Source organism: Varanus komodoensis, unplaced genomic scaffold (assembly GCF_004798865.1).
Source record: "Varanus komodoensis strain SLA01 unplaced genomic scaffold, ASM479886v1 scaffold41, whole genome shotgun sequence".
Lineage (NCBI taxonomy): Eukaryota > Metazoa > Chordata > Lepidosauria > Squamata > Varanidae > Varanus > Varanus komodoensis.
In genome coordinates this window covers 813,284-825,656 of record NW_025335954.1, presented here as the reverse complement: position 1 = coordinate 825,656, position 12,373 = coordinate 813,284, and the positions used below count along the sequence as shown (strand labels likewise).

At 45.1% G+C, this 12,373-nt stretch overlaps 1 protein-coding gene across 1 annotated transcript; it reads left to right on the top strand.

Moving 5' to 3' along the window:
• Positions 1–8,515: 8,515 nt before the first annotated feature.
• LOC123029795 (RNA 5'-monophosphate methyltransferase-like) lies at positions 8,516–12,038 on the top strand (the record flags this gene model as incomplete). Its single annotated transcript, XM_044443114.1, is given in 3 exon segments — positions 8,516–8,569; positions 8,572–8,802; positions 10,991–12,038. Coding segments are annotated over 3 exon segments (876 nt in total), but the record flags the coding sequence as incomplete, so codon positions are not given.
• Positions 12,039–12,373: the final 335 nt, after the last annotated feature.

Sequence of the window (12,373 nt, the reverse complement as noted above, 5' to 3'; positions counted from 1 at the left end):
GTGCCAAGCACCGCATACCATGCATGATCTGGCCGCTGTCCTCCCCACAGAGCACTCACGTGCCTGGACCGCCACGGCACCTGTGCTCGGTTTGCCAGCTGGCTGCGCTGTCCCTGCACACACACAAAAGCATTCGGCTTGTCTTGCTTTTTGATCAGACAGGCTTTGCTGTTCTGGATATTTGGTTTCAACCTGCCATTGGATTCCAGTCTCAGTCATCCCTGACCATCGGCCATTTTGACTGAGGCTGATGGGAGTCCGACAACATTAGAAAGCTCACAAGCTTCCCTTCTGTAGTTTATATAGTGAACCCTCCAGTTTGGCAAGGCAGAAGATCAACAGTGCTTCTGTAAGAAGGAACAGAAGGTTCATGATGGAGGTGAACATGGATGGGCATGGTAAGATCAACCAAAACCAATGTAAGAGTTAGTGGTGGGAGAAGCAGGGCAAGACAATTCTGGACCCAGGACTTCATGGTCTTACGAGAGGCTCCTTTAGATGGCCATGTGAAGTTGAGAAACACACAATCGACCTGCAACTTTCCCTCCACTCTCCAACTTCTGCTCCACGTTTTAAAACTACTACTCCTACCTTTCTGATATGTTAGAACAATTTTTAAAAGACCCCCCTTCTGAGCATTTGCAGCCTTTTCATTTTAAATGCACTTAAATCATAGCCTCGTGACTGGAAGAATAAAAAGGGGGGTTGCTTCGGCTGCCTGCCACTTGCTCCCACCCCCCGCTGCAGGGTCCTGGGCTGTGCCCCAAAAGCCAGTTCTCATGCCACTGCTGCACACAGATGCCCTGCCATGAAGACAGCACAGCTCCCTCATTCTAGACAAGTACCATCCTCTTTCCTGGGCCATGATCCACAGCATCGTGGCACACAGGAATACCAGTCTGCAACCGGAAGGTGGGCCTGTGAGCCCACCCCGTTCTTTCTGCCCCATGTTCCATTCACAGATTCTCCCTTTACGGAGAATTCTTGGATGCCAACCAGGGTGGAAGGAAAGATTGGGAGGGAGAGTGCAAATGAAGCAATACTGCCCATAGAAAGGAAGAGCTTGTGTCCCAACAAGACAACCAGCCCAAGTATTCCAAGAGTTCCAAGCTAAGTCAACCCTACAAGCCTGTTGAAAATAAAAATAACAGTCCTGGTATTTGGGGTAGAGAGGAAAGAGACCATGTTCTGTATGCTGCCACACAAGCTTCCCATCTTGTAAGAATGGGCAACCAGCTCCAGAGCTTCAGAGCCAAATGATATCTTCCGGAGCTTGAGCATATCCTCAAGGGCAGGTTTATGGGATTATCAAAAGCTGAATGCCTCTCCAAACCCTCACTTAGCCATCACACTTCTGCTGGAGATAGGGGTTATCAAACCAGTTCTTCTGGCCCTAACCTGTTCTAGCATTTACTGGATATTTGATAGCCCAAGAAAACTGGGAATGTGTGAGCGAATGTCATTCTGAAATGGCTCCACTGGAGAATGGGGACGTAACACCTGAGCGTGGAAGCACATTATTCCATCATAAAAGGAGTCTGCAGTCAACCCCAAGGAGTTCCTAGGGATCGCACAAGCTTGTCTGCATTTGCCTGTTTATTCAACACACAGGAAGACCTTGGTGTTGCTCATGCCCCAGGAAGCACGTCCAATATGGAGGACTTTTCTTCGGCCCTTCATTGGCACCAAGAGGGATTAAGAAGGTATAAGTGGGGTTTATGGCTCATCTCTGTTTCAGATCAGGAGGCCTGAGCATTCCTTGTTCTGCTTGCCTGGAAAGGAGCCATGCCCCAGCAAGCGTCCAGTTGAGCATTGGCAGACGGTTGGACTTCAGTGCAATTGGATGCTGGGGCAAGAAGGCCTCCCTGTTACTGAAGAAGCAAATGACAGTACATTAGCTAGTTGCAACATCCCAGAGAACAATTTTCTCATGTATTACACCAGCACAGATGATGGTGATGCTAGTGTCTTGCCAAAATATGAGAATGTGGAGCAATGTCTTACATTCCTTGTACCATGCATATTTTCCCTCTATGTCATGTCTTCCTTATTCACCTTCTTTCTAAACTTAGAATCTCCAACTCTTTCCTCCTAAGTGACTACTTCCCTCAGCATTTATGGAACCCTTACCTCATGTAGCCTTTACCCTTCTCATCTTTTGTATACAAAATAATCAGCAATTCACGACCCTCCAGATGTTTTGGCTTACAGTTCCCACAGTCCCTCACCCATGCCTACATGGCCTCAGCATAAGCACATAGTAAATTGGGGCATCTGCTAGGGCCTTTTGACATCTGGAGTGAAACAAAACCTGGCTCTCATGTGGTCTCTACTCTCCCTCATGGTCCTCTGAAAACCAGTGGGGTTGGCAGATTAAGCATCACAGAACGTGAGCAGTGTGCTCTTGCCAAGGCAGTGTAGATCTTCAGCTTCAAAATCCACCTGGTCCCAAAGCTTATCCTCCAGGCCTTTCCACCCTGGCTTTTCAAATGAAGGTGTGAAAGACCCTGCTGAAACTCTTGAGGCCAGAAGTTAAGGCCTGACTGAAAGGCAGTACTTGGTACAATTTATCTGGATTATTGATTAAGCATTAGGCCTCTTGCTACGCATGCAGCATTGGAAGATCCAGAGAGCAAGGCCTGGATGGATGCCAAGCTGATGTGCTGCACACAAGGAGCTGCTTGACACCTGGCCCTAGATGGGCAACTTCTCCCAGGGTCAGTTTCTTTCACAAAGCCAGCAAAGCTAAGCTTAGAGAGTTTAAAGTGACATCGGCATCCCTTACTATGCATCTCCTCACCCAAATCTCTTTTACTGATTCCTTTTTTTTTTTTTTTTTTGCTTTTAATGTCTGAAATGCTACCACATGAGGCCTTCTTCTAAATTGTAGGGCAGGTGGGGAGCAGAAAATCAACATTCACCATCAGCTCTTTTGCCATTAAGCAAATTTTAAAAATGGGGAGGAGAGGCGAGGACTGTACAATGGCATGCTGCCCCCTTGTGTTGTATGCCTGAAATTGTAAGGAATCCTACCTTTACGTCAAAGATTCTTGGTGCACCTGCAAGCAAACGCAGTTTATTCTGAAATAAGCTTTCGTGGAACATGGTCTGTTCTGTCAGATACTTTCAAGTTCACTCTCTGTAAGCCTTCATGCCTCTGATGAAGTGGGCTATTGTCCAAGAAAGCTTATACCAGAATAAATTGGTTAGTCTTTTTGTTGTTGTTTTGTTGCAAAGTTGTGCCCAGCTCTTTGCAACCCCATGAACAACCTTCCTCCAGGTTCTCCTGTCCCCCACCATCTCCCAGAGTCCACCCAACCCCACACCCACCTTCCCAGTGACCCCAAATAGCCACTTCAACCTCTGCCGTCCCCTTCTCCTTTTGCCTTCAATCGTTCCCAGCATCAGGGTCTTCTCCAGTGAGTCTTTCCTTCTCATTAGGTGGCCAGAATATTTGAATTTCAGTTAGTCTTTAAGATGCCACAAAACTCCCCCCACACCCTTAAGGCCCTTCCCAGTTTGGGACGGGATACTGAAAGATCACCTGTCTCTCCAGATGAGCGTCCAATGCACAAATTTAATTTCTGAGGTCAATTTCAGGCTGTCTCCACTAGCTGAGACACAACAAATGGTGACTTGGGAGAGGAATTCTCATTGGTGACTCCCACCCACACACACGTAAGCACGCACATGCAAACACGGGGTTGTGAAATTCTCTTCCAGGAAAATTACTTACCCATGGCTGCCCTTTTATTTTTCCCATGCCATTTAACTGTGAACCTTTAAACCTTTGGTGGCTTGCTTTTACACTGCTATTTTTATTTCCCCCCTACAGATTGTATTGTTTTGTTTGCATCCTGTTACATCACATTGCACTGCTTTGTATTGCATTTTAAAACCTGCTTGTAATCTGCCCTAGTAAAGTTTGAATAAGATACAAAGTGGCTTTAAATCACTGTATCTGATGGGAAATCACAAGACGTTTCATTCATTTTAAGATGATGGTATTGAAATATCTTATTCAGAGGAGTTTTGGAGCAGAAGCTAGAAGCCAAAATCACAGAAGAAAACCTAACCTCCAACACTTTGAATGTCTATACTTACAGACAGATGGACTTCAGTTTTTTAAGCATCTCTTTTGTGGCATAATAAAATATTGATAAAGATTCTTTACACCTTAAGTTTCATAATAGTGAAACAATATCTGTGTGAATACCAGCTAAAGGAAGGTTGGGTTTTTTGAGCACTGAAAGAATGACACCTGGCCCACTAGGTGAAGCTGCTGACCTGAAATGATTAATGATGAATTCAACCTAAAAGACAAGTTCTTTTTGTGATATGCTGAATGGCGCAACCCTGACCACATTACTGTATATGCATACCTGGAAAATGCTACCATCATCTTTGCACAATGGAGCATGTTTAAAATTGACAGAATCTGTGCTTGTTTATAAAATAAGGCTGCCCTTGACCCCAGATGTCATTGTGAAAATTAGTGGGTGATATCAAACTAGATCAGAGGGTAGGCTAAACTAGCAGGGCAACCCAAGGCAGGGCTCCTTGGAGGCCAGATCCATGAAGCTGCATACCTGTAGTGTAGGTAGGACCCACTGAACTCCATGGGATATGATGGTACTGATAAGGCTCCTCCCACATGTCTTTAGCAACCAGGAACAGCAACAACAAAACCCAAGAAGAGCCTTAGGAGTTGGATCCAGATTTAGTCCTACACAGAACAGACCCATCGAAATCAGTGTGATTTCTGTTATACACGTGCTGTTGATTCCAGTCTCTTTGCTCTAGGATACTTGGTGCTGGGAATTTAATTCATTCAAGCGCAATGGAATTCCACAGCATTCATTTCCACCAAGTGACAACTGGGTCCTGCCCCCCGATTCTGGGAGCATTTTGCATATTTTCTTTCAGGTTCTGCCATGTGCACAAATTGGAACGTGTGCACATTGCTGTTTCTTTTGGATGCTGGCCTTTCACCAGTACAGTCATGCACACTTACAGAGGTCCAAAATGAAAAGCCTGACCTAGTCAATGCCCCAGGAAATATTTGCTGTCAAACTGCAGAAGGTACCAAGCACAGACCAGGCGAGGCTGCAAACTGACTACTTTGTTTAGTCGGCAAAGTCGCACTGGAGTCTTATGACCCCACGGACTTTAGTTCTCTTATCCTTCACTGACTACTTTGTTACTTTGCACTTACCTGACTGCTGCCAAATAGCAAACGGTCAAGCAAAACTGCATGATCTTTATGTGCAGAAGGGGATGGAGTGTATATGACACCCTTCAATGAGATCCTCTAATTTTAATTATTTGGAAGTGACAGTTGTCAGCATCCTGTACTTTCTCTATCCTTTCCCAAGACTCTAGGCACTCAGGGAAAGGGGAAAATGCAAAGCATCCCACTCATAGGAGCATGGAATTTTGACAGATGCCAAAACAAAATCTTCCCCTTAAAACAGGGGTTTTGGCAGAGCTAAGAAGAGTATTATTTGTTTTTTTGACAGAGCTACATGCAGCCCTGATGTCTGTAAGTGCATGGAAGAGTCAGGTACATATGTATTCTATAATAATGGAATCAACTTCTAGAAGAAAGACTTCTCTAAAATGCAGACCAGGATGACAAGTAGAAAGATATTTAAAAGTCTTAGAAAGATTTTTCATAAAGCATGATCCTTCCTGATTTTGTTTTCAGTGACTATTTTAGACCATTTTAGTGATGGCAGCGTTCCTTTCCTCTTGCTTTGCATGGCCTGCGCCCTTTGCTCATGTATTGCTTAGGGCTGCCTCTACAGGGTTTTCATCAAGGCTTTGCACCAGCAGCCCCTTAGCCATGTGACTCACCGCTGCTGACTTCAGTGACTCTTTGAGGAATTTGATGAATTCATTTGCAGTTAAAATTAGTCAGGTACATTTTGAAGAAGTTCCTAGAGAAAACACAAGCCCTGTGTCAGCCAGCACGTGAAATGGATTATTAACATTTATATTAGAAGGGATAATTACAGCAACTCTTTCCAGGTTAAACCAGTTTGTATTAGCATCAGCAGCATGCAGTCCAGGTGATGCAAGTGGATTTGAACACCCACGGACTGGATGCACCAGAATAATTCATTGCACAAACTATCATTTTGAGCCTTGTGGGGAAAGTTTGTGCAACAAACCCAGCATTGGGAGGGCTGTTAGCCTGGGCAGAGTTTGCTTCTGCGGGTCATGCTAGCTCCCTGCTGTTGGCATCTTTTTTTGTGACACCCAGGTCACTTCTAACTCTAATCCATAACGAATGCACCGATGTCATTTTTCATATTTGTGTTGTACACCAATGTTCATGTTTGCCAGTCTTTCAAGAAATGACCCATACTCCAGCAGACGCTCAAACGAAGGAGAGGCCAGCTTTTCTTTCCTAGAGTATCTGTGGAGTTGGGTCTAATGTAAACATCCACCTGGAGCTATGGGTTATTGTTCTGTTGTGCCCACAGAAGTATAATAAGTGACTGTTGGAATCTTGGAAGGATTAAAATAACCAGCGAGTCTGCCTGTAGTGAGGAAGATGGTAATCTCAGAAGTGTGCCAGTGAAATCATGAGAGATCATCTCTAATTACCCGTAGCTACAGCTTTCTGCCTGGGCCTGGCAGAAACTCTTGCCTAATGAGAAGGCAATTTGCAACTCCAGGACTTGAACATGACATGTTCCCGGCCTGCAGCTGGCTTCTAAAAGATGTGCTGGCACCTGCTGGAAAGCAAGCATGCTGAGAGTTTGGTTTCTAGAGTGGAAGCTCTCTTCTTTCCTCCACACTATCCCCGTTCATTTCAGTGCAGATCCATTATAAGAAACACCACAAATATACGTGATGCTAGTTTTGAAAGCCAGTGTGGTGCAGTGGTTAAGAGTGCAAGACTGGGACTCAGGCAGTCTGGGTTCTAGTCCCTGCTCAGCCATGGAGCCCACTGGGGGACATTGGGCCAGTCACAGACTCTCAGCCCAACCTGCTTCACAGGGCTGTTGTTGTGGGGATAAGATTGAGAGGAGGAGTGTGTTGTAAGCCACCTTGAGGTGGTTGAAAGGGAAAAAATGTGAGGTATAAATATAATAAATAAACTATTTCCCCTTCAATATACCTCTGATGCCCATGTGAGTGCCAACCAAGAAAGAACAGTGCCTGGGCTCACAGGTACAGCAGAGAATGGCTGTTTATCTGATTCCTGTTATCACTGCAATTTGCCACTAAAGTTGATCTTTGAAGCCTTAAATCAGGGATGTGGAACCTCAACGTGAGGGCTTAACCTGGCCAGCAGATGCTGGGGCAGGTCCACGAGCTTCACTCGCTTTGCTTCACAAGCTTGGGACCACAGAACTTCAAGAATTTCCTCCCACACAGACAGGCCTACACACTGAGCTCCACTTCTGTAGCCGGCTCTATGTTTCCAACCATCAGACATACCACTGTGATCGCAAGATAGGTCTTTTCCCTTGTAGCACTCAAAATTTGGAACATCTTCCTTCCCAAGGGAGATTTGCTAGTCCTCGCTGCTGCTTGCTTTTTGTTAAACATTTTAATATTTCTTAAATATTATTTCAACTGGCTTTTCAAGGAGCGGCCTTTTCAACAACAACTTGTAAACTGGCTTCTTCTATTCCTAAAAAAAGCACCACTTATTTTGATTTGGGTTAATTTGAATGATGTATCTGTTGTATGATGGTGCTGGTGATGATGAAGTCCTGCTAAGCAACCTTGAATTTCTGCAACAGAAAGGTAGGGTATAAACAAGAGCAATATTGTGCTGAAGGATGCCACAGCCTTACGTTTACAAGAGCAGCTGTAAAGGACATGACCTTTTGGAGGTCACTCAATCATAGGGTCATTGTAAGTCAGCACGTAACAACTATATTGTGCTGACCACTGGTTTTAAACAAATTAGGTAGCCACATGGTCGACACATTATTTATTTGGTGTTTATGACTAATACAATCATCCCACAGTAATAGGGATTAAATCAATTTCCAGCCCACTCACCAGCACGTTTACAGGGATTACACAAAAGTAACAAGGTGAGACATTAATCAGATGAGCTTCTTTACAGTACCCTGCATATTTTCCCTGTATTTTTACTGTCTGTGAGGCTTACTCCCAAGGATATTCCCTTCGAGTTCAATGGGATGCATGTTCAAATAATGCAGCAACGCCTTACTCACTGGATCCAGATTTGATGCGCAATCTGCGCATGGTCAGGCAGAAACAAAGCCTACAACTCCCAGCATGCCCCAGTTATTGTGAGCCAGTTCTGTCTACACATGGCTAGGGCTGCACCGTTGGCTCATAGCACATCTCTCTACAAGGAGTGTTACATGATGAAACATTAAGAGTAAGGAGTCCAAATACCTGTCAGAGCTCTCCTAACACCCTCTTCTTATTATTAATGAGATAATAAAAATACCTTATTATTAATAATAAACACACCTTCGCATGCCCCCTCGTTTCCGGAATCCTCCCCTCCCGTCCGCATTGCCCGGAACCTTCGTTGCTCCTCGACTTGTTTCCTAGCCGGACGCTGCAGCAATTGCTATTGCCAAGATGGCGGCGCCCAAGCGCGAGTGCTGTAAGGCCCACGGGGGCTTGGAGCTGCCAGTTCTCCCCGGTGGGGCGGCGCCATTCGGGAACTTCCCGGACTATTCCCGCTTCCACCCGCCGGAGGGGCGCGTTCGCCTCCTGCCCGCCGCACTGCTGAGCGAGCTGTTCCCAAATCCGCGTGCGGGGCCCCTTTTGGGGCTGGACGTGGGGTGCAATTCGGGGGTGAGAGAGACTGGTGGGGTGGGGAGGGAAGGGAAAGGAAGGGTATCGTAAGTGTCTAGTGAGTACTGCTCCAGCCTTCTTTTCCATGCTTTGCTGCCGAGTTTCAAGAGGTGCAGCAGTTTTCCCGAGGAGAACACCGTAAAGGTGGACACAGTACTAATGTGCTGGCCTGATTGATTGGCCGAGTTTTTCCCCTCTACCTTTCCTGGGGGTGTAGGGGAAAGAAACAGCCTTTGGCACTTGGAGGAAGAAAGGAGTGCAGGGGGAGTCATGATACATACCTTAACATTAAGAAGTGGCCATGGATGTGCAAGTGCATGTGGCATGTGTACCCCTTAACTAAACCAACATGTTCCTTGCATCATCACTGTGGCAGAGAGGTGGCTGCTTCTTTTGTAGGGACAAATAGTTTCCTTCAATTGACTGAACCAAAGAGAATGAAGAAAGGCTAACTCCCCCTGCCCTCCTCACCTGCACAATACTAATAATTGGGTTTGTTCATCGAAATGTGCTGGTAGTAGATTCTTCATAGAGAAAGTGAAGAGCTTTTCCACACAATTCACAGAATTAATTTATGGGCCACTAATTTAGATGGCTTCAAAAGGGAGTTTGTTTGAAATGATATGTCTGTCAATGGCTAGTAGTCATGGTGGGTGGTTGTGTGAAATCACCATGTTCTGAAACAAGATGCCAGTTATGGAGGAGGGTGCTTTGTTTTCAGGCTCTGCTCAGGAGGTTCCTGGAAGCATCTAACTAGCCACCAGGGGGAAGCTAGATGAGATGGACCTTTGGCCTGATCCAACCAGGCTTTTTTCTTATGGATGCTTAAAAATCTCTTTTAGGGCCACATCTTGTCATTAAAAGGTGCTGTCTCATGAATTTTACCATGAGTGCATGCTGCATCCTGTCTTGGCTTGTGTTACAGCTTTACTGGTTCAACTTTGTCTTGTGTTTCACTGTGTACATATGTGTGCACAAAAGCATCAGAAAGGGAGGGAGACTTGCTTAGCTAAGCACTTGTCGATGACCTTATATCAGAATTGTTTCCCTTGGTTTGTTATTTTTTAACTTTTAAAAAATCTCAGCGTAAACTTACATACGTATAAATAGATAAGGACTCCCACTGGGCTATCCACAAGTATCTTTACTTTTTTGATGTACTTCTTTTTTCCCAAATACATGACTGCTTTACTACGCATACAGCCTTGTGAAGGGTCAGCCCTAAAATAGGAACAGCAAATTCTATCTTGTCAAGAATGACATTGTGCTCTCAGTTGTGATCTGAGAAGTTTTATTATTCAATAGGACCCCCTACCCAATTTATGGGCCTTCAATGAGTAAGTTAGCATTGAGGAGTGAGGAACCTGTGCCCCTCAGCTGTTGTTGGACTCTGCTCCCATTGGTCCCAGCCAACATGATCAGGTATCATGGGAAGAATGGTCCAGTAGCATCTGGAGGAACCCGTGTGGCTTATTTCCACTGCAGTGGCTGTGGAGTCTAGGACTCCTCAGACTTACCATAGATATCTTAGTTTATAGTAGGATTAGACAAATCCTGGAGTTATTCATGTGGCTTTTGTTGGAAATAGAATGCTGGACTGGGGTTTGCTTGATCCAAGAGGAATGTTTTTACAGATTGGTAAAGGTAAAGGTTTCCCCATGACGTTAAAAGTCCAGTCATGTCTGACTCTTGGGGGTGGTGCTCATCTCTGTTTCCTAGCTGAGAGAGCCAGCGTTTGTCCACAGACAATTTACATGGTCATGTGGCCAGCATGACTAAACACCAAAGTGCATGGAATGCTGTTACCTCCCACTGAAGTGGTACCTTTATATCTACTTGCATTTGTATGCTTTTGAACTGCAAGGTTGGCAGGAGCTGGGATAGAGTATGGGAGCTCACCCCGTGTATGCATTCAAACTGTCAGCCTTTCAGTCAACCAGCTCAGCAGTTTAACCCACTGCGCCACCGCATCCCTTTTTTACATATATATAAAAAAAACAACATGTTTGTTTATACAGTGACGAATAATGATGTTTGAGCAAATCTATTGTTCTTCTACTGCATCTTGATTAAACTTTGGTAAGGGCAAATTAAGGCTGCCCCAGGAGCTGGACAGCCATCTCTACTGTAGAAGATGTTAGAGCGAAACATGCATACTGAAAGTCTTCTTTTTTCCTTATCTCTTCAGGAGCTCAGCATTGCCCTTTACAGACACCTTATTGGGTTGCAGGAGAGCAAAGTCAGCCTAGAACATTCTATGGCTGGGAAGGATCTAAACCTCCTGTGCTGTGACATTGATGCTGGGCTGATTGAAAGAGCCAAGCAACGCAGCCCCTTCCCTGGCTCCATTTCCTATGCCGCCCTTGACATCATGGACTCCAGTGTAAGAGAAGCGCTGTTGGGCTGCTATTTGAGCAAGTTTGGCCGTTCGACGTTTGACATTTGCTTCTGTATGTCTGTGACCATGTGGATCCATCTGAATCATGGGGACAGTGGTCTAGTCAAGTTGTTGTCCTACCTTGCCTCTAAATGTATATACTTGCTCATTGAACCACAGCCATGGAAGTGTTACCGAGCAGCTGCCCGGCGCCTGCGGAAACTGGGCAGGCATGACTTTGACCATTTCCGATCCCTCACCATCAGTGGGAACATGGCAGAGAAAATAACCCAGATCTTGACCGAAGACGGCGCCATGGAACTCGTGTGTTGTTTTGGAAGCACCAGTTGGGATAGGAGCATGTTGCTCTTTAAATCAAAAGCAGCTCAGCATTTGCTATGATTAACAACTTGGACATTCTTGTATTTTGTCAGAGAGAATGTGATGTATTGTGGGACTGACTGTACTCTTTTCTGAACTTGCTGCAATAACCAGCAGAGAATGCATAACTCAGCATTCTGAAGATCACAGCCCTCTAGTTTTTTATTCTTTAAAAATACTTTTCAAATCATTGAGGTTGCAATGGGAGTGGGGCTTGGAATACCTGTTGGCAGTACTGATACAGTCTCAGAAGCCAGAAAAAGGTTGCTGAGCAATCAGTTTCCACTGATTGGGAGTGGGACTTCAGGTTCTGCGTCATGTTCCCCCTTCTGCTCCTCGCTTTGATGAGCAAAATCAGAATGAAATATATGCCAGATGTAGCTAGTTTGCAAATCAGTTTCCTGGATTCAGCTTTTCTTCCTTTACCACAAAATGTTGACTAAAATTTCTAAAATACAACCTCAGATCATTTGTGGCATTATCTCTTTTTTTATTTTACAACGCCAAATATCCCTTTTTTGTCAGTCTTTCCTGCTTCTCTGGGGAGATGTCTAAGGCCTGCCCAGGCCTATCAAGAGTGGTGGATATGCCCACTTTACTGTATTGGTATCACACTTCCTTCCTGATTTCAGTGCCTTGGGGGGCAGGTGCTAATGTCAATGTGTAAAGTAGCAACACTGACTTCCACATTAGACATCCTGCCTGCCTCTGAGGCTTGAGCTCTGCTCAGCTATGTGAATTTCATGGAACTTTGTAACGTAAAGTACAGCTAGTGACTGCAGCAGTTACCTGGAAGGTCTGGAGCCTGCTTAA